The sequence below is a fragment of the Melitaea cinxia genome, chromosome 22 (genome assembly GCF_905220565.1).
Source record: "Melitaea cinxia chromosome 22, ilMelCinx1.1, whole genome shotgun sequence".
NCBI classification, from domain to species: domain Eukaryota; kingdom Metazoa; phylum Arthropoda; class Insecta; order Lepidoptera; family Nymphalidae; genus Melitaea; species Melitaea cinxia.
Window position 1 is genome coordinate 8,133,478 of NC_059415.1, and position 22,889 is coordinate 8,156,366.

General features: G+C 38.3%; 1 protein-coding gene across 1 annotated transcript in view; it reads right to left on the minus strand.

Annotated features, from left to right (window-relative positions):
• Positions 1–22,889, minus strand: part of LOC123664442 (Down syndrome cell adhesion molecule-like protein Dscam2) — an 87,706-nt gene that overhangs the window by 55,057 nt on the left and 9,760 nt on the right. The window contains exons 9-15 of the mRNA XM_045598986.1: positions 22,082–22,226; positions 21,040–21,188; positions 20,249–20,402; positions 16,648–16,784; positions 12,518–12,670; positions 6,666–6,756; positions 4,979–5,061 (exon numbers count right to left, since the gene is read on the minus strand). Of these exons, the coding sequence (XP_045454942.1) occupies positions 4,979–5,061; positions 6,666–6,756; positions 12,518–12,670; positions 16,648–16,784; positions 20,249–20,402; positions 21,040–21,188; positions 22,082–22,226 (912 nt within the window). The remainder of the gene's footprint in view (positions 1–4,978; positions 5,062–6,665; positions 6,757–12,517; positions 12,671–16,647; positions 16,785–20,248; positions 20,403–21,039; positions 21,189–22,081; positions 22,227–22,889) is intronic.

Genomic DNA, 22,889 nt, shown 5'->3' on the forward strand with positions numbered 1-22,889 from the left:
TTGACTTCACTCTTTAACTAGAGCCGAGTGAACCCAGTTTAGAGCACGCGTATCTTAATTTGTTAAGCGCAGCTTCTAATCCTCTGCTAACACAGCTGAATTCGGAAATACTTATTTTGCATAAAATTACTTCGTGCAGTAAGATCGTGAGAGATTTAGAACAAAAAATAAGCCAAAGTCAATGTGATGTGAAATTTGAGACTATTATATCGTTATCCCAAACCTACATACGAGTAGGTGAATCAAAACCTAATTCTTCTCTAAGTAGAAATGATCTCTACCTATAATTAAAGTCTATTTTTTACCTCTGACGCAAAAGATGGAGTATTATAAGTTTGACGCCAATGTATGTCGGTAGGATAGTAGCTCTTAAGCGGGGGGACAGATTTCGATGCGGTTTGAACAAGTGAAATCGAGTTTCCTTGCGGTAGAAAGAGTTAAGCTAGCTAAGACGCTATGAATGGTAAAATCAAACCAGCAGTTTGATGATTATCAGCTCCTTTCGAAAATGACGTACCTAAGGTATTTTCGGCATAAAATGGAATAATGATTGCGTAGGGGTTTTTTAAGAATTTAGTATTAATGTTTTAGTATTAATGTTATACTCGTAGAACAGAATAAGAACTACTTATAAAAAGTAAATTGTTAAAGTTTAAGTCTCTGTTGCAGAAAATTTATTTTTCTTTAATGACTGCGCCTCTAAACGACAAAACTTAAGACCGTATATCTCCTATTTTTTTACTGAAAATGTTTTTAGTTACGCTACATCCAAACTTTTATATGGGAAAATTTATGATATAATATTTAAGTATGTATAGAGTTATTTAAAAATAAAAATACAAAGTAATTTGAGATAAGAATGGATGTAAACAATATTGTAATGTATGTCCCAAATCACAGTTTCTCTATTAAGGTAGATATTACGTTACATGCAAAAATAATTTCTTTCAAAAATTTCCACTTCTGTCGATTACTTGAATTCGTGAAATATGTAAGTATTAAATCAGATTGTAAACATTATTTGTGATGAAGTGAAAAATTTTTTTTTCATTAACTACAATGGCTTCGCGCAGCCGCCATGTTTGTTTTTTTTTTTAAATTTCACCTATCTAAGAGCACTTGGGCAGCTAAGACGAACCTAACGATACCTCAATTATGTAAATCCGTTCCGTGGTTCTGGAAATATGAGGTAGTAAAGAATATTACATACATCATACATACAAGATACGCACGAAAAAAATAACTCTTCCTTGGCAGTCGGGTAAAAACAATTGTTATTATTTTTTTAAAGTTTATTCGCGATGAGAAAATAGTAACTCATCGCTCAGCCCTTGATCAATTAAATTGTTATTAAATAGAACGTATCTAAGGGCCTTACTCAATTCAACAGGTAAATTTTAATAATTGTTAATTTGTTCAAGGGCGTGGCTATTTCCTTACTACGAATAGACTATAAGAACCGATTTTTAATTATTTATTTTTAGTTATACATTATATATATTAACAGTAGTAACTGTTTGATTACTATCATTTTTTAATCACTGTTTCGTACCTCAAGACTGTTTTTTTTTTTAGTTTTTGTACATGTTAAGAATGACAGATAGCTAAGACTTTATGGCTTTAAGCCCAACATGTTTTAAGTTGTGTACTTAATAAAATAAATAAATAATAATAATAATAAATGAAATCAGCGACAGAAAAAAGTGTAACAAATTAAACAGAAATAATTACTTTAAAACTACAACTGCTTTTATACATTAATTGCACTCGAGGTGAAAAGGGAAATTCGAATTAAAAAGGCGAAAAAGCAATTTTAAGAACAATAACGAAGGAAGCGGAGATTATGTTAAATAAAGTTTGTTAAAGCGCAGCTAATTTAGATTTACGAGCGATTTACTGGAGGGGAAATTGTTTATTTTTATTATTTTGTATTTTGCAAATTGTTTTTGACGTTCGATATATAAAAAACAAATTTTATAGAAGGCGACATTACAATTTTTTGATTGGCGAATCGTATTAAAATCCTAAAGAAAAAAAAAACAATTTTTTGACGTTAATTTTAAAGAATAAAAAAATTTATAGAAAGAGGAAATACTGGTTTATTGAAAAATAAACCAGAATGTATATACATTATTACTATTATTTTAGAAACTTCACTTTGGAAATTAATATTTTGTATTAAAATACTGGTTATAATTATTTAGTATTTAGCCCGTGAGTTTGAGATATATAAAGAGTGTTTACTACTAAACAAAAAAAAAAAATAGAAATATAAAAAATGTAAATAAATCATCATTACATCCTAAACAGTCCACTGCTGGACATAGGCCTCCACAAGTTTACGCCAAAAATAACGTGAACTCATGTGTTTTGCTCATAGTCACCACGCTGGGCAGGCGGGTTGGTGACCGCAGTACTGGCTTTGTCGCACCGAAGACACTGCTGCCCGTCTTCGGCCTGTGTGTTTCAAAGCCAGCATTTGGATGGTTATCCCGTCATCGGTCGGCTTCTTAAGTTCCAAGGTGGTTGTGGAACCTTTTTATCCCTTAGTCGCCTCTTACGACACCCACGGGAAGAGAGGGGGTGGCTAAATTCTTTAGTGCCGTAGCCACGCAGCACCCGTAAATAAATATATATTCAATAATATGTTTTAAAAATATTTTGGTGATAATCTTTAATTTATAAGTAATTAATTAATTAACCATAAAATAGTTATTTTAATGAAAAGATCTTAAATTAAAAAAAAAGTACGACTGCGTGTTATAATTACTATGTTGTTGATAAAAACTTGTGCCCTACAGCAAGAAATATGCTCCTCATAATCTGGAGCAACCTAACTGTGGAAGTATCTCGACCTTGCAGAAGACCACAGCTAAATAGTACTGCTCTCAAGCAGTGTGAATAAGGTGACCAGAGCTCCCGGGGGGAGGGATACGATCGACAACGCGCTTGCGATGCTGCTGGTGTTGCAGACGTCTATAGACTACGGTAAAGAAAGAAAGAAAAAAACGTTTATTTGATCACAAACCAGAGACAAGAACAATAGTTTAAAATATCTATACAAAGCAACATACACATACTACTCTTACACACTTCAAACTATCGCGTGCCCCAGGAATGCGCCAAATTGGTTCGGTTCGGCATTAGTCAGATTGCCATAGTAAAAATGGTACCTGACACCGGTTTTCAACCAAACCATAAGGTCGAGTACGTCACTGACGTCAGTTGCCTACCAATAAAATCTATTAAATCTAAATAATAAATAAATAAATAATAATAAAAAAAATCGCTTATCATCATGTAAGCCGTACGCTTGTTTGCCGACCTAGTTGTTTATTAAAAAAAAAAAGAAAAAAGTAGCTTACGAATATAAAAACCATCATTGTACTCCCAGTAATTTATGAGTTGAATTGAGAACCGGCTACTTTTTTTGAAGGCGATTAATAAGAAAAATACTCAAAACATTTTAACTCGTAGTATATAATGAAGTGAATTGTTACTATATTGTAAGACATAACCTTTATCAAACCAAAAAGGGTTGAAGGAAATAAACCGAACATTTCCGTTACTTTTGTAGATTCACTTTATTCCTAGGTTTTTAAAAGTTTCTCTAACAACGAATGGCAGCCACTTAAGTGCTTTTGATACTTTTGCGTTGTGTAAGGATTCGATGACAGTAAGTTTCAATATGTTTTAAATAACTATATAATATGTGATATTACATATATAGTTCCTAATTTTTTTTATTAGTTTTTCATAAAAAATTTTTTACATAAATTTGCAGTAATTAATAGTCAAGTAGTTTAACCCGTTATCAAAGATTACTAAAAAGTAGTTATCAGATCTCGATCAAATTTAAATGAGACCAAAAGACCACCATCAGCTTTCGATTAAAACAATAATCATGAAAATCATCGGTATAACTAGTGCAGTAAAATACAATTTAGGTCGACAAAAAATACTCAAGTAAATATGCATTATTAGAAATAACTCAAAAAGTACTTTTCAAGTCTTAATTAAATTTAAATGGGACCACATGACATGCACCATCCTTTTTTAAAAATAAAAATATTATTAAAAAATAGCCTCCTTTTTTGGAAGTCGGTTAAAAAGAAAATAAAAATTCTTAGATAGAGAAAAAGTCGTCTCTTCTGTTGTAATCTCAATTTATATTTTCAATGTAATGAATAAAATATCAAGAGAATACGAAGTCTTCTTACAAATAGAATTGATAATACTCTCCGGACACATTAAACTACATTGAGACTTTGGTTTGAATATTTAATACTGTTCCCTAACATGTGTAAATTATTGTTGTTAATATTGCCCGTGTTATTAATGCCCAACGAACATTTATATCTCATAGAAATTTAGAACAATTTAACTATTTAGTTTTTATAAAACTTACAAAGAAATTCAATTAATAACTATACACACAAAAAAAACGAGTAAGCTTTAGACCACGACTGAAGTAAGACTTCTGCACAATATGCCTGCACTGTGTCCTAGATATACGAAACGTAACTGGCTATGAGAGAAAGAGTGAAATAAAATGTGTGCTCGCATCTTTCTTTTAGTCCGTTCGCTTCACCAGATCACATTTTTCGTAACGCTCTCATCACGCATTCACCAGCTTACTCACCAAGTCAAGGGTGCATAAAGAAATTTTACTTCAAAAAAAAAAAAAAAAAAAAAACGTAAACATAACGTTAGGCGACAAAGCATTATTAAACAGGATTATCTAATATATAAAATTCTCGTATCGCCGTGTTTGTAGTTAAACTCCTCCGAAACGGCTTGACCGATTCTCATGAAGTTTTGTGTGCATATCGGGTAGGTCTGAGAATAGAACAACATCTATTTTTCATAATCCTAAGTGGTAGGGGGGGATTATTGAGGGGGTTAATAAGATATATGGCAATACAACGTTTGCGGGGTCAGCTAGTTTGTCAATAATAATGGATAATATTAACGTTACCTCCCTCCCTCGTGTCCTGGAAGAGCGGTGTCGAGAAGGGACCGTTGCCCGCGCTGTTGAAGGCCGCTATTGATACCGAATACCTGTTAAAAACAATTAATAAAATCATATATGCAGATATACATAATAATATTGCAGTCACAATTTTAGTGTACAAAGGTCTTACTGCTATTAGCAATCTCTACGCTTACGCTCCTATCCCACAGCTGGGCATAGGCCTTTTTTCCATCGACGAGAAGGATCAGAGCTTAATCCACCACGCTGCTTCAATGCAGGTTGGCGGACATATTCCCTATTATGAGTAACGATGGCTATCAGGCGTACATGATAATAACCGGGACCGACAACCGGTCTGTGTGGCAAATACAGTCAAGTGCCTGGATCGAACCCGCAACCGCCAGCGCAACAGGCACAAAACAGTGCTGAGTCCGTTACGCCAATGCGACGACTCTACAAGAAGACCAAAAAGAAAATAGAAAGTCGTAGATACAGAAAAAGTCGTTTTCTCTGTTATAATCTCAATTTATATTTTCAATCTAATGAATAAAATATCAGGAGAATTATATAAGTCTGCTAACAAACAATTTGATAATACTCTACGAACACATTACACTAACTACATTTAGTCCTAGGTTTACACTTAGAAAATACATAATTTTACTCCTTACATATAATATTCAGTACATAGATATTCATAATATTGTCATTCATATTCCATTCGATTGAACAAACGATTCTTGTTGTTGTTAAGATGAAATTTAAAAAATATAGGTGCTAAATATGCACCCACTTTTTCGAATTAAAAATAAATGTTCACGGTAACGTTTTTTATAATAACGGAAAAGTTTTTGATAAACTTATTTTGTGACTGAAAATAATGTCTGTAGTAACTTGGTACTGTCAATAGATCAATGAATATGTTGGTTAATTTAATTTAAAAAATACCGACTTCAATTACATCGACAAGTAATAATATGTGGATAGACGAAAATATAGTCAAGTAAATACGCATTATCAAATATCACTCGATAAGTAGTCATCAAGTTTCGATCAAATAAAAAAAAAATTCATGACAAGCACTACCTTTCAAATAAAACATAGAATCATCGAAATCGGTCCACTCATTCAAAAGTTCTGAGGTAACATACATAAAAAAATACAATCCAATTAAGAACCCCTTCCTTTTTGAAATGTGTGAAAAAGTACAAATGCGTACTCATGCGTAGGACTCCATATCTACGTAGTTAAACGTCACAGCAGTTAAACAGTACCATTAGTTTAATTTTATATTGATTTTGTTACCATGTCTTAAAGTTATTAAAAATGTAAATTTTTAACGTCTTTTATATATTTTCATTGAAATTTTTTCGTCAATACAGCTTTGTTCTTCGATAATAATTAACCTTTTGCTATTTGAAAGTACTTTTATGACTGACAACGGGACGTGCTTTATAAGCAATTCATTCATGCCTCTTTGAAAGCAAGCGAGGCAGAAGTGCTACTGAGATTTGACGTAATAAATGCTTTTAACTATCTTCTAGACCAAACTTACTTTGTCAACTCAAAAATTAAGATATAAAATTTTAAATATTATATAAATTTCACGTAAGTTTTTTTTATATTCTCGTACTTTAACGATAAAATTAACATTCTCAACGTATTAAGAAATAAAAATTATGTAATTTACCTGACTCCTTTTAGAAGTCCACTAATGATTGTTTCTTGTTTGGAATAAAGTGACGACGTCTTGATTATTTTGTCATTGCTTTCTTGATTTTCTGTAAATAAAAAATCTGTTATACGTACATTTAAATATAACATATACTATATTTTTGAATATCATATCAAAAATTGACGGCTCCAGCGGGGTTCGAACCCGCGTCTCCGACTGACCGTGTCGGCGCTCTAGCCAATTAAGCTATGGAACGATGTACCTGTTAGATCGAAATTTTTGATATGATGATTTTTATTTTCAGTTTAAGCGTACCGTGGCGCCGTCTATAGTGAGTTCTTTACAGAGATCCTTAACTACTTTGACATGATATTCAAAAATGTTTAGGATTCCTAATGTGTGGGTAACACAAAAATAAAATCGTACATATACTATATCTTCGTCAAAGTATTAAATCATCTGTATTGACTAGTACAGTCAACAAAACTATTAAGACGAGGGGTTATAAACATCTACGGGGACAAAGGCGTACACACACTTTTTTATTTTGTACCCATTTTTAATAATAAATGTTGTGCATTATAACTTGAAATGTGTATTCTTCATCAGGTGTTGTTAGCAGTGGGCTGTTCCTCTACTCAGTCATTACGACTTGTTTAAAACATCATAAAAGATTATTTCTACTTGAACACGTCAAATCAGAGTCCTCTGAAGACATTAGCGACCACCTCATCACAATTCGTATCTAATTTTATTACTGCGGTGACGGAGTTATACATGCACGATTTGCGAAAACCGAAGAAAATGCGTATAGCCGTTCAAAACTATTGATTTTTGAAAAAAAAATTTTTTTTGAGTTTTATTATTATTTTAAATACTTTTTACTGCATTTAAAATATAACTAAATCCTGTTATCGACTATCACTTCAGCCTGTAATATCCCACTACTGGGCATAGGCCTCTTTCCCCATGTAGGAGAAGAATCAGAGCTTAATCCACCACGCTGTTCCAATGCGGGTTGGCGAATAAGAAGAAGGTGCACATGATAACAACCGCGACCGACGGCTTAACGTGCTCTCCGAGGCACGGTGGGGAGACCCACAAGGGCTGCACAAACATCCAGACCACGGCAAACACCTGTATGGCCAATACAAATGTTTGTCGTGTGCGGGGATCGAACCCGCAACCGCCAGCGAAACAGGTACAATCCATGGCTGTGACCGTTGCGCCAACGCGGCGCGTTCTCGACTATATCTTATGGCATTCTTTATTAAAATTATAATGAAACGTGATATGGAATTAATGTTAAAGGGACAAGTAAAAAAGGAATATTTTGCGTTTATCTCTATATATATAAAAGCGAAAGGTCACTCACTCATCACGAAATCTCCGAAACTATAACACCTACAAACTTGAAATTTGGCAGGTAGACTCCTTATAGGACGTAGACATCCGCTAAGAACGGATTTTACGAAACTCAACCCCTAAGGGGGTAAAACGGGGGTTGGAAGTTTGTATGAAAGTCCTATGTTTTTGAAGTAAAAGACTTGAAATTTAAAATGTATGCTCTATAGATGATGAAAAGATGTCAAAATAATGTATCTTTAGAAATCAATTCCCTTTTGGGGTTAAAACGGGGGATGGTAGGTTGACTCACTCATCACAAAATATCCGAAACTATAATACCTATAAACTTGAAATTTGGCAGGAAGGCTCCTTATAGAGCGTAGACATTCGTTAAAAACGGATTTTATGAAATTCGACCCTTAAGGGGGTAAAACGGGGGTTGGAACTTTGTGTGAAAGTCCCATGTTTTTGAAGTAAGAGACTTGAAATTTAAAATGTATGCCTTATAGATGATGAGAAGGTGTTCAAATAATGTATCTTTAGAAATCAACTCCTTTTTGGGGTTAAAACGGGAGATGGTAGGTTTACTCACTCATCACGAAATCTCCGAAATTAAAACACCTACAAACTTGAAATTTGGCAGATAGGCTCCTTATAGGGCGTAAACATTCGCTAAGAATGGATTTTACGTAATTCGACCGCTAAGGGGGTAAAACGAGGGTTGGAAATTTGTATGAAAGTCCTATGTTTTTGAAGTAAGAGACTTGAAATTTAAAATGTATGCTCTTTAGATGGTGAAAAGGTGTTCAAATAATGTATCTTTAGAAATCAACTCTCTTTTGGAGTTGAAACGGGGGATGGTAGGTTGACTCACTCATCACGAAACCTCCGAAACTATAACAGCCATAAAGTTGGAATTTGGCAGGTAGGTTCCTTATAGGGCGTAGACATCCGCTAAGAACTGATTTTACGAAACTCGACCCCTAAGTGGATAAAACGGGGTTTGGAACTTTGTATGAAAGTCCTATGTTTTTAAAGTAAGAGACTTGAAATTTAAAATTTATTCTCTATAGATAGGGAAAAGGTGTCCAATGTATCTTTAGAAAACAACTCCCTTTTGGGGTTAAAACAGGGGGTGGTAGGTTGACTCACTCATCACGAAATCTCCGAAACTATAACAGACACAAACTTGAAATTTGGCAGGTAGGTTCCTTATAAGGCGTAAACATCTGTTAAGAACGAATTTTACGAAACTCGATCTTTAAAGGGGTAAAACGGGGGTTGGAAGTTTGTATGAAAGTCCCATGTTTTTGAAGTAAGAGACTTGAAATTTAAAATGTATGCTCTATAGATAGGGAAAAAGTGTCCAAATAATGTACCTTTAGAAATAAACTCTCTTTTGGGGTTAAAATGGGGGATGGTAGGTTGACTCATTCATCACGAAACCTCCGAAACTATAACAGCCATAAAGTTGGAATTTGTCAGGTAGGTTCCTTATTGGACGTAGACATCTGCTAAGAACTGATTATACGAAACTCGACCCCTAAGGGGATAAAACGGAAGTTGGAACTTTGTATGAAAGTCTTATGTTTTTGAAGTAAGAGGCTTGAAATTTAAAATGTATGCTCTATAGATGGTGAGGAGGTGTCCAAATAATGCATTGTAATCTATATATATAAAAGAGAAAGGTCACTGACTCACTCATCACGTGAACTCAAAAACCGCTGGATAGTCCATCCATCCAGGATGGACAAAGGTGAAATTTGGCAGGGAGGTAGATTATAGTTAGCAGATATCCGCTAAGAACGGAATTTACGATATTCCACCGCTAAGGGGGTTTAATTGGGGTTGATAGTTTGTATGAAATATATACAGCCTGAAAATAAAACTAAAAATGTGGTGTATAGAGAGGTTTTATATTATACTAAATTGTGCCTTTTAAAAAGTTACTCAGTTTGACAAGCATTTCAAGTGACTGAAATAAAAAAAAAATGCGTTAAACATCTTAATAGTAATGCATATCTTCATAACACGCGGACGTAGTCGCGGGCAACAGTTAGTGTATTACAAAACACAGTCTCCAAAAGTGTATGTGATCGATTCGCTCAAAATCTACTGAACGGATTTTTATGCGGTTTCACCATTCGAGAGAGGGCTCCACCATTGGCAACAGGAAGGTTTACGGAACGGCTAAGTCGATTTTGATGAGAGTTTCACTGGAAGTTTGCCGGAAAAACTTTGTGACACACTAATTTCAACGCGGGCGAAGCCGCGGGCACTGCTAGTACCAACATATATCAGACCTGTAATATATCTGAGTCTACCAAGTGGACGTTAAGCTTTGAAATAAAGTTTGTTTATCCCATGAGATCCCTTTGTTTTATGTGTTAAAAATGTGATAAAATGTAGCCGCTCAGTCTTATATTATAGTATTCTCTGGACGACACAAACTTACTCATTTTCTAGATAAAATTTATATATAATTTATGTATATGTATATTATGCCTTAATATAGGTACTCGTATATCACAAAGTGACTGAAGATAACTATGGTTGATCATTTACTAGCTGCTAAATATATGGCTGATAAACGTACGAAGAAATTAAATAGAAAGAAAAAAAAAAACCATATTAATAGCGATATCTGAAACTAAGATCTTAGCTCACTTATTGCTTACTGAATCGCAGTACTATCGCTCCCATGTTTATTGCTTTTAAAATTCAATCCGGTAACAATAATTGCAAAATATTTGCTATCGCTGAGAAACTGTTAGGCACATCATATACAACCAGTATCGACAGTTATTTATTTTATTAAGAAGTTTCATGTCTTCAAAGCAGGCATATTATCTTAATAAGAAAATATTATTCATGAATACAAAAAATAAAATCAAATGTATATATTCCTTACCTATATATATAATCTATATATATCATCATCATCACCACAGCAGCCTTTCGCAGTCCACTTACTGGATATAGGCCTCCCCAAGTTCTCGCCGAAAATGGCGAAATTGAAGAAAATTTAACAGTCAAGTAATAGGTAAATGCAATAGAGAATAAATAGTATAGAACCTTATAATATTAAATCTCAAATTAATTAAGCATTGCAAGCATATTTACTAGGAATTAATGAATAAGATGCTCCATACAAAGGCGGGGTTAAACAGATTTATTACCGTCCCTCCGATCCTTACATCCCAGCTCTTATAACGTGAACAAGTACGTTCTTATTTCCCCCGGTAAACCTGTTCGTACATCCGGTATTCAATATGATGCCTTTAAGAGAAGTTATGTGTGGGTTATACAATTGCGCTATTCATATTTTACTTAGAATAGCCTTTAAATAACCTAAGGGGCTAGTTGAAAGTTATTCGGAATTATGGTCGAGGTCAATAAAGGTTTTATTGATTTTGTATACAGGTATTACTAGATTACAAGAAAAATTGTTACTAACACTATATGGCCTAGTCCCAAAATAAATATATTATTATTATTATTATTATAATTGATTCTAACTTTGTTATTAAGGTTTTGCGGTAAAAAAATAAGTTCTTAGTTATGTTTACTTAATAAAAAATTAGCTACTAAATTTTATGGTTTTACTTTAATGAATTTTAAAATTAAATTTTCATATTAGTCAAATTATTTGTTCTCTTTCCTTTCAACTTCTTTAATTTTGTTTAGTATTTTATTAAGTGACTTAGCTGGTCAATTTCACCGGTCTATTATCCTATTCTAACCTATCTTCCGTATAATTTACTTATACGATGCAGAACTTAAATTTCTTTAACTGTCAAGTAGTCATGACAATTATTTTATTATAGGAAATTTAATAGAGATTTAGAAAAATCGTAATTAAATAACCAATCACAATTGTATGATATATTTAAATGGTTATATGCGGTATTCTCAATTAATTGTGATGAAGATCTGATTGAAAATCAGTGAACTGGAGAACGGATCTTCACTGAACTACGAGAAATGATCCGTAAGGACAGCGGTAAGACAAATACGTAATTAGATACTGCTACCTTCCGTTTTGAGTTCGTTTATCAAATAACTGCTGATATCTTATTATTCGACTACGTAAAGCCAAACAGAGTGTTGTCATCTTAGCAGTAGTATGCTGTATCTCCCAAACTTCTAGTCATATTTAGACAAATGAGGAAGCGTCTTAATTGTCCGCTGGTTATATAGTGTCACATTATATTTAATGTGGCGCCCTCAAAAGGGAATAAAGGGACGTACATTTTTTACTCACAAATTTCATAATATTTTACTAACCCTCTTAACCCCCCCCCCCCCCTCCCGTATATTTTAGGGGTATGAAAAAAAGATGTTGTTCGATTCTCAGACCTACCCAATATGTACACAAAATTTCATGAGAATCGGTCAAGCCGTTTCGGGGGAGTTTACTACAAACACCGCGCCACGAGAATTATATATATTAGATAATCATACACCTAAATCTACATACACATTACGCTATAAGTAGTAAATAATACAAGTAAACTCACCATTGACCCCGGGGATCTGAGGCACGGCCCTCAGCCGGTAGCCCAGTACGAGTCCGTTGTGAGTGTCGGCGGGCGGCGGCAGCCAGCGTGCGCGGAGCTCTCCGGGACTGTCGGTTTGTTCCAGCTGAACCCCTAGCGGAGGGGACGAGGGGGCTGGGCGGACATACAATATGGTTTTTGAAGTAAAATTTCTTTACACACGCTAGACTTGGGGAGTAAGCGGATGCCTGGTGAGCGTTACGAAAAGTGTGATCGGGCGAGGCGAACGGAAGTTGATAGGGAGATATAAGGTCTAAGCTCTAGACTAGGAAAAACCGAATTATGGGGTTTTTGGGGGGTGGAGGGCGGAGGGTGTAGGGGAAGCTATACAAGATAACACTGCCACACTTCAAAACCCCATGTTTATGGAGATATCCATGGTTAAAGTTTTGAGATTAGAGGAAGAATATAAAGCTGTTATAATACCTTTGAGCTCCGCGTCTGACTTAGCTCTGGCGCTATGGGGAATGCCACCCATGCGCCGTTTCGCAACTTTATAATTTATTTTCGAACAGGAGTACGTAAAAACGATTTCGACTCCAAGATCAACAAACGATACAACTTGCGGTAACCATGCTTAGTTCAGTAGCTTTCAGATGTTATATTCGCATTTCGCACTTGATATTAACATTTCAGACGTTAAGTTATTGTTTTTACGCGGTTTTTTAACAAACGATACAACTGATGTTTAATGACTGAGTTACAGATGCTTTAAAAAAAAATGGCGCGACACTTATCGTTTCGCTCCAATGCAATGTAAGCATAAATTTATTGTTTTTGTTTAAATAACTGTAAAAGCAAAGGTCTAAAACCATACAGCCTTGTTTTATGTTATGTTTTTTTATTAAATATATTTTATTTTTATTTACTCATAAAAGTACGTCGATAAACGGTGTAATTTTTAAATTAGATAGGTTAGGGTTATTTTTTTTAGTAACAAAACTATGTCTATAAACGGTGTAATTTTTTAATTAGATAGGTTAGGGTTATTTTTTTTTAGTAACAAAACTATGTCTATAAACGGTGTAATTTTTAAATTAGATAGGTTAGGGTTTTTTTGTAATGGAATTATGCCTATAAATGCCCCTTTCTCAGTCCGATAGATTATGGTAATTTTTTTCATTCATGTCATGTTTTTCACTGCACTATTTTTTTTATTTTTTTATTTAATGTCATATAAAATGAACTAAAATATTGAGTATTTTTCGTATATAACAGTAAATAAATAAAAAAAAAATATATATATATATATTTCAGTAAAAAACATAACATGAAACAAGGCTGTATGTATGGTCTTAGACCTTTGCCTTTACAGTTATTTAAACAAAAACAATGAATTTATGCTTAGATTGTTTTGGAGCGAAACAATAAGTGGCCTGTCATTTTTTATTAAAACATCTATTTCTCAGTTGTTAAACATTAGTTGTATCGTTTGTTAAAAAACCGTGTGAAAACGTTAAATTAACGTGTGAAATGTTAAAATCATGTGTGAAATATGAAAATAACATGTGATAACATGTCAAAACTACGGAACGGAGCATAAGTAACGTAAGTTGTGTCGTTTATTGATCTTGAAGTCGAGATCGTTTTTATTTTGAAAATAACTTATGAAACGTAAAAAAAACGTGTGAAATGTAAAAATAGCGTGTGAAATGTGAAAAAAAACGCATGTGAAATATGAAAATAACGTATGAAAGCTACGAAATTCTTCTTCTAACCTCAAAACTTTAACCATGGATATCTCCATAACTATGGGGTTTCGAAGTGTGTCAGTGGTACCAGGGGCAGCGTTTCCCATCCTCCACCCCCCTTCCCCCCACGGTCCCGAAATTCAGTTTTTCCTAGTTTAGAGCTTTACCGATATAACTTAGTGAGGATAGAAAGAGAGTTACGTTTCTTATATATCATACACATACAAATATACTTAGAGCTTAAGAAGATTTACTTCAGTGGTGTGTTTTAAGGTACTGTTTAGACCTATTTGTGTATAAATGGATGGACATACATTATTTTTTCAATTTTTTGTGTATTTATATTTGACAATAATACAATGTAGGTAGAACTTACTTATAATATAAAAAAAAAAGCTGGTACAGGGTAATGAAATATAAAATTAATCTTTAAAAATATTTCGAGTGTAATATCCCACTACTAGACAAAGGCCTTTTCTTCATATTGGAAAAGTTTGGAGTTTAATCCACTCTGCTCTATGAAGTGTTGACTAATAATTTCCTAAACACGAGTAACGATCGCTATGACGTATCTATGTTAACAAGCTGGACCGACAGATTTACGTACCCTCCTATGCACGGAGAGGACACTCACAAGGACTCACACCTAGACCAAAATATATACTCTAATGAGGCCTAGTGGAAATAGAACTCGCGGCCGCCATCCAGGCGAACACATGCAACACTACACCATATCAATTGTTAGTTCTTGATGGCACAAATTTTTTCGATCTACTAATCAACTGTTTAACAACATACTATATCTTCCGTATGTATACCCACTGAAGTCCATTACTACAATTACTAAATAATTACACGTAATACAACGTAGGTAGACGAAAAAATAGTCAAGTAAATACGCATTATCAAATATTACTCAAAAGTTGTAATCAGATCTCGTTGAAATTTAAATGTGACCACACGGCAAACATCGGCTTTCGATTAAATTAAAAATCTACACAATCGGTACACCCAGTAAAAAGTTATGCGGATTTTCGAGGGTTTCCCTCGATTTCTCTGGGATCCCAACATCAGAATCCTGGTTTCATTAACATGGTACCACACTTAGGATATCTCCTTTCCTGCCTTAATGCTTAAGAAATATAATAAAATAAATGAGATTTTAATAAAAAAAGTTCTGGAATGACATCCAATTAATGAAAACATTTCTTTGACACTTTTTAATTAAATTTTGTGAACTTTTTAATACGTTGGAAGCTAATTAAGAAATTATTTGCCTTGTGATTTTATGAGCGAGAGTATAATTTTATATTGATACAATGAGAGATGTTTTTATAGTGATACAATGCATTCTACGCGGTTTCTCTTGATGTCGTTGAGCAGGCTTCGAGTTTGATAAATTGACTTAAAAAGTTTTTTTTTTTAATTGAATAAGTATATTCAGAAATTAACACGTAAAATCGGGCGAATATTATTTGTCACAAGTTGAACAGTCTCCGGTAGCGTAAGAAAACTGTGCATGAGGTTCAGGAAACCTATGAATCATAAAATTACGCTCACGCGAAAATAAACATTGCCATAACTACGTTGATTTGACCACTGCGTCATTGCGTTTAACGTAATAAACTCTTCTAATTCGAATTAGGGAGACTTTTGACCAGCAGTAGGATATTTAACCATTGGTTCCTGGTCTTGGTCGATTTGGATCTCTCAAACATAAAGAATTTTGTCTATCATTAGAATGTATAAAAACCAAACCCTCGAAAGAAAGTAAAAAATTGGTTTCTTTTCTTAGTCCTTGTGAATCTCTCCATCAAATAAGAGGGTTTCGTTCAGTACGTAGGTATGATCATAAGTGGTTCCGTCAGTTAAATTGTCTCTCACCTTTCTGAGAAGGGTTAAGTTTAGCAGTGGGATATTTAAAAATTGTTTTTTGGTCTTAGCCTTTGTTGATCTGTCCAACTAAGAGTAGGGGTTTTGTCCAGCATTGGGATGATACAAGGTTTATAATAATACACTTTATTGTACACAACAACAATCAACACAATAACATATTACAAATAAAGAAGAGTGTACAAGAGTGATAGTAGCTAGAAGAGCGATCTGCTCCGGACAATCTTTGGGCATTTAGGACACAGCATTTTACTGTCCTGGAGTGGGATATTTTTATCTAGCAGTGAGACGTGAGTAAACTTTCTCGTTCACTATGTTTGTTGAATAAACGTGTGTTGCCACAAGTTTGATTCTAGAGGGACTTACCGCTATTGTTATTTTGTACCTCCGAAATAAGTCTCCATTTTGGAAGGTTCAAAATAATCATCGCGGTAAATCACATACAATAAGAAGCGGTATATTTACAAGATATTCTGTCAAAAGAGGTTGATCGGACTTATCGCTTACCTTCCTCGCTGGTGGTGAATCTCACAGGTGCACAGTATGCACTAAGGTCTGCACGGTTTCCACCCGCCACTCGAGCCGTGTACGACGTTGCGGGTGATAGATCTTCTATGTCCACTGAGTGACGGATCTCGTCCAGCCTTTGGAGAATTAGTTTTACTTTAGACTTAATAATTTTATCTGTTTGTTGTTTGATATGTGGCGTATTTGTAAGTAATAATAAAACACACACAATTTTTTTTTGGCAAGAAGAAATTACTTAAAGAAAAGTCGAAAACTTTTGAGAATAGTATTTTAGCGATAAACGAGCAATATTTTTTTATTAATGAATATACTTAATGAAAAGTTATGATCGTTTCGGAACGCAGACCCCGCAAAGAAGAAGCGGCAATAAAATCCATTGTACTCTTTTAAAAAAATTGTCAATTATTTAAATCTTGTATATTTAAGGTTGAATAAAGTGATGAAAACTCAAACCCGCGCGCGCTCCGACACGACACGACACGACACGACAGAGGTATACAAGTGTCACGCACCTAGTAACATTGACGGTGCGCCACGCCGCGCGCGCTCCGCTGGCCAGCTGCACGGAGTAGTAGTGCGCGAGGCGACACGACACGACACGACACGACAGAGGTATACAAGTGTCACGCACCTAGTAACATTGACGGTGCGCCACGCCGCGCGCGCTCCGCTGGCCAGCTGCACGGAGTAGTAGTGCGCGAGGCGACACGACACGACACGACACGACAGAGGTATACAAGTGTCACGCACCTAGTAACATTGACGGTGCGCCACGCCGCGCGCGCTCCGCTGGCCAGCTGCACGGAGTAGTAGTGCGCGAGGCGACACGACACGACACGACACGACAGAGGTATACAAGTGTCACGCACCTAGTAACATTGACGGTGCGCCACGCCGCGCGCGCTCCGCTGGCCAGCTGCACGGAGTAGTAGTGCGCGAGGCGACACGACACGACACGACACGACAGAGGTATACAAGTGTCACGCACCTAGTAACATTGACGGTGCGCCACGCCGCGCGCGCTCCGCTGGCCAGCTGCACGGAGTAATAGTGCGCGAAGCGACACGACACGACACGACACGACAGAGGTTACAAGTGTCACGCACCTAGTAACATTGACGGTGCGCCACGCCGCGCGCGCTCCGCTGGCCAGCTGCACGGAGTAGTAGTGCGCGAGGCGACACGACACGACACGACAGAGGTATACAAGTGTCACGCACCTAGTAACATTGACGGTGCGCCACGCCGCGCGCGCTCCGCTGGCCAGCTGCACGGAGTAGTAGTGCGCGAGGCGACACGACACGACACGACACGACAGAGGTATACAAGTGTCACGCACCTAGTAACATTGACGGTGCGCCACGCCGCGCGCGCTCCGCTGGCCAGCTGCACGGAGTAGTAGTGCGCGAGGCGACACGACACGATACGACACGACACGATACGACACGACAGAGGTATACAAGTGTCACGCACCTAGTAACATTGACGGTGCGCCACGCCGCGCGCGCTCCGCTGGCCAGCTGCACGGAGTAGTAGTGCGCGAGGCGACACGACACGACAGAGGTATACAAGTGTCACGCACCTAGTAACATTGACGGTGCGCCACTCCGCGCGCGCTCCGCTGGCCAGCTGCACGGAGTAGTAGTGCGCGAGGCGACACGACACGACACGACACGACAGAGGTATACAAGTGTCACGCACCTAGTAACATTGACGGTGCGCCACGCCGCGCGCGCTCCGCTGGCCAGCTGCACGGAGTAGTAGTGCGCGAGGCGACACGACACGACACGACACGACAGAGGTATACAAGTGTCACGCACCTAGTAACATTGACGGTGCGCCACGCCGCGCGCGCTCCGCTGGCCAGCTGCACGGAGTAGTAGTGCGCGAGGCGACACGACACGACACGACAGAGGTATACAAGTGTCACGCACCTAGTAACATTGACGGTGCGCCACGCCGCGCGGGCTCCGCTGGCCAGCTGCACGGAGTAGTAGTGCGCGAGGCGACACGACACGACACGACACGACAGAGGTATACAAGTGTCACGCACCTAGTAAAATTGACGGTGCGCCACGCCGCGCGCGCTCCGCTGGCCAGCTGCACGGAGTAGTAGTGCGCGAGGCGACACGACACGACACGACACGACAGAGGTATACAAGTGTCACGCACCTAGTGACATTGACGGTGCGCCACGCCGCGCGCGCTCCGCTGGCCAGCTGCACGGAGTAGTAGTGCGCGAGGCGACCCGACACGACAGAGGTATACAAGTGTCACGCACCTAGTAACATTGACGGTGCGCCACGCCACGCGCGCTCCGCTGGCCAGCTGCACGGAGTAGTAGTGCGCGAGGCGACACGACACGACACGACACGACAGAGGTATACAAGTGTCACGCACCTAGTAACATTGACGGTGCGCCACGCCGCGCGCGCTCCGCTGGCCAGCTGCACGGAGTAGTAGTGCGCGAGGCGACACGACACGACACGACACGACAGAGGTATACAAGTGTCACGCACCTAGTAACATTGACGGTGCGCCACGCCGCGCGCGCTCCGCTGGCCAGCTGCACGGAGTAGTAGTGCGCGAGGCGACACGACACGACACGACACGACAGAGGTATACAAGTGTCACGCACCTAGTAACATTGACGGTGCGCCACGCCGCGCGCGCTCCGCTGGCCAGCTGCACGGAGTAGTAGTGCGCGAGGCGACACGACACGACAGAGGTATACAAGTGTCACGCACCTAGTAACATTGACGGTGCGCCACGCCGCGCGCGCTCCGCTGGCCAGCTGCACGGAGTAGTAGTGCGCGAGGCGACACGACACGACACGACACGACAGAGGTATACAAGTGTCACGCACCTAGTAACATTGACGGTGCGCCACGCCGCGCGCGCTCCGCTGGCCAGCTGCACGGAGTAGTAGTGCGCGAGGCGACACGACACGACACGACACGACAGAGGTATACAAGTGTCACGCACCTAGTAACATTGACGGTGCGCCACGCCGCGCGCGCTCCGCTGGCCAGCTGCACGGAGTAGTAGTGCGCGAGGCGATACGACACGACACGACACGACAGAGGTATACAAGTGTCACGCACCTAGTAACATTGACGGTGCGCCACGCCGAGCGCGCTCCGCTGGCCAGCTGCACGGAGTAGTAGTGCGCGAGGCGACACGACACGACACGACACGACAGAGGTATACAAGTGTCACGCACCTAGTAACATTGACTGTGCGCCACGCCGCGCGCGCTCCGCTGGCCAGCTGCACGGAGTAGTAGTGCGCGAGGCGACACGACACGACACGACACGACAGAGGTATACAAGTGTCACGCACCTAGTAACATTGACTGTGCGCCACGCCGCGCGCGCTCCGCTGGCCAGCTGCACGGAGTAGTAGTGCGCGAGGCGACACGACACGACACGACACGACAGAGGTATACAAGTGTCACGCACCTAGTAACATTGACGGTGCGCCACGCCGCGCGCGCTCCGCTGGCCAGCTGCACGGAGTAGTAGTGCGCGAGGCGACACGACACGACACGACACGACAGAGGTATACAAGTGTCACGCACCTAGTAACATTGACGGTGCGCCACGCCGCGCGCGCTCCGCTGGCCAGCTGCACGGAGTAGTAGTGCGCGAGGCGAGCCGCGTCCCGCCACGACAGGCGCACCGAGCGGCTCTTCACTGAGTCCACCGACAGGTCCGAGGGGGGGATGGGGGGCTCTACGGAATACAGTTTTCATATATATTTTCTTATACCATTATAGTGGCAAACAAGCGTATGATTACAAGATGGTAAGCGGTTACAGTAGCCGTTAACTGAGGTTGAACATGGCAGAAAATATCCTGTCCAAATCTGGAGCGGCCGACTAGGGAAGTACCTTAACCTTACAAAAGATCACAACTAAATAATACCGCTTTCAAACAGTTTTGTCTTCCTGTGGTGAGCAAGGTGACCAGAGGTCCCGGGGGAGGGGGATATGATCGGCAGCGCGCTTGCGATGCTTCTGGTGTTGCTAGAGTATATAGACTACGGTTCGCTTACCATCAGATGAGCCGTACGCTTGCTTGCCAATTTAGTTATATAAAAAAACCCATTGAACACCTGCAACACATGCTTTACCAGCACGTTGCCTGAAATCTCCCCAGAAGCATTCATTACCTCTCCATAGGAACACAAGACTACTTGAAAGCAGTATTTTTTATCTGTGTTTTTATCATGTATTATTAGATCCTTTTAGAGAAATAGAGAAAATAACGATGGATAAGATAAGAACATTTGTTTGATAAGTCATTTCATATTGAAGGTGTATGTCAATAACTAAAGATAACGAGAGTGTGTTTGTGTGTATGTTCTTACCCAATATAGTTAAGTAAACACTGTAAACATCCGCTCCGTAAGGGTTCCCCGCTTTGCACTGATACAAGGCGCCGTCACTTGTCTCCGTTTGAAGTAGTTCCAATATGGATGCCATTCCATCCTCTGTCTTAGCTTCAGAAATTTTCACCCTAATAATAATAAATTGATCGTTTTATTTTCCCCATAGTCTTTTTAATTATTTGGTTAAATTTGTGCAATACTTTTCTGCATTTTAGACAAAAATGAGATAATAACTTAGACCTAATTAAGTACCTACCTAACAAAATTCGCAGACTTTCACAATTGTTTTGAAAATTTTGTACGGAAGCTCCTAAGCTTTCATTTAGCAAGTAAAATAAAATTAAAGAGACTCTCCGACTACTAAGATTTATAAATAATAATCTGAAAGTCTTTTGTTTTACAAATATGTAAGAAAACTCTTTGTTAGTTTCACGCAGTTCTTTTCATTAGCCGGATTCAAATATTTTCAGCCATGTAAAAGACATAGCAGACATAACAAAATGTAATAAGGGACAAAAAATATCGATACATCAAAGGCTTAAATAACTTCCTAGTAATAGTTTGCATGTTTAAAAAAAAAATACGGATAAAAAATACGAAAGAAATACGGTGGATAATTAATAGTGGAGTGAGCACTTTTAAATCGTCAGTTTAAAATTAAAATTATGTTTATTTTCAATAAGTTAATGATAAATAAAGTGTTCAATAACAATTATAGTGAAGTTACCACCGATTCGGAATTCAATTCTGCACAGAATAATTGGAAAGATACTCGGCAGTTACTCTTAAAAAGACCATCTCAAAAATATTGACCCCTGAAAACTGATTTCGAGGAGTCGAAATCGACCACTGTTGGTGTTACCTATCAATTTGAAACCATAAAAAAAACACTATATTAAAAATGTAGACCCGTGAAAACTAATTTTGTTTTGATTGCCGAAATTGACTTTTTTGGGGACTCTTGACCTAAATGTCCAAAGTTTAGAGTGGCGCTATCTATTAGCATTAAATCTAAACTTACCTCTGAGTAAGGGGATTGATGGGTTTTCCATTCCTCGTCCACATAATTCTTATGGGGTCGTCCCCTCGCGCCGCACATTCGATACTAATGTGTTGACCCAATTTTGCCGTTAGGTTGCGGGTTACGATATCGAAGGTTACCGGTTCTGAAGTTTTTTACTTTGGTTAGTGTTTGTTTTGACTATGGGCAAAATACATGAGTTCACGCCATTTTTGGCTCGAACTTGTGGAGGCCTATGTCCAGAAGTGGACTGCGATAGGCTGATGTGATGTGATTGATAATGTGATGTGATTGATAATGTGATAGTGTTTGTTTTAGTATCACAAAGTACGATATTAATAAGTCCTCAAATTCTGCATGTTTTTTGAAAACAATTCAAATAAAAAAAAAACACTATTCAAGTAGGCTTCAAAAGCGCTTCTGAATCGTCATATAACAAAATATTATTACTTTAGTCTTTAAAAATTGTTTTAAACGTGAAGATACAACTGATTCGGAATATTCTGCAGATAAGAAACAGCGAAAAGCTCTACAGTTACTTTTTGAAATTATACAACGTCTAATTGTGTAATACCAAGGAGCAAATCCCGTGTCAAGCGTCCAGGAACATATACAACACTAACTCTTAAAACACAAAACACCTATGTAGCTCATTAGAAACGTTTGTCAAGGTTGGCAATAGAACCCGTGATTACTACCACAATATCCAGTTAATGACCAGAACACGTACTCTTCAAATAGTTTTAATCTATAATAATTTAGCTTAAAGTACTTTTTATGAAAAAGTACTGTAAAGTTCGGGAATTCC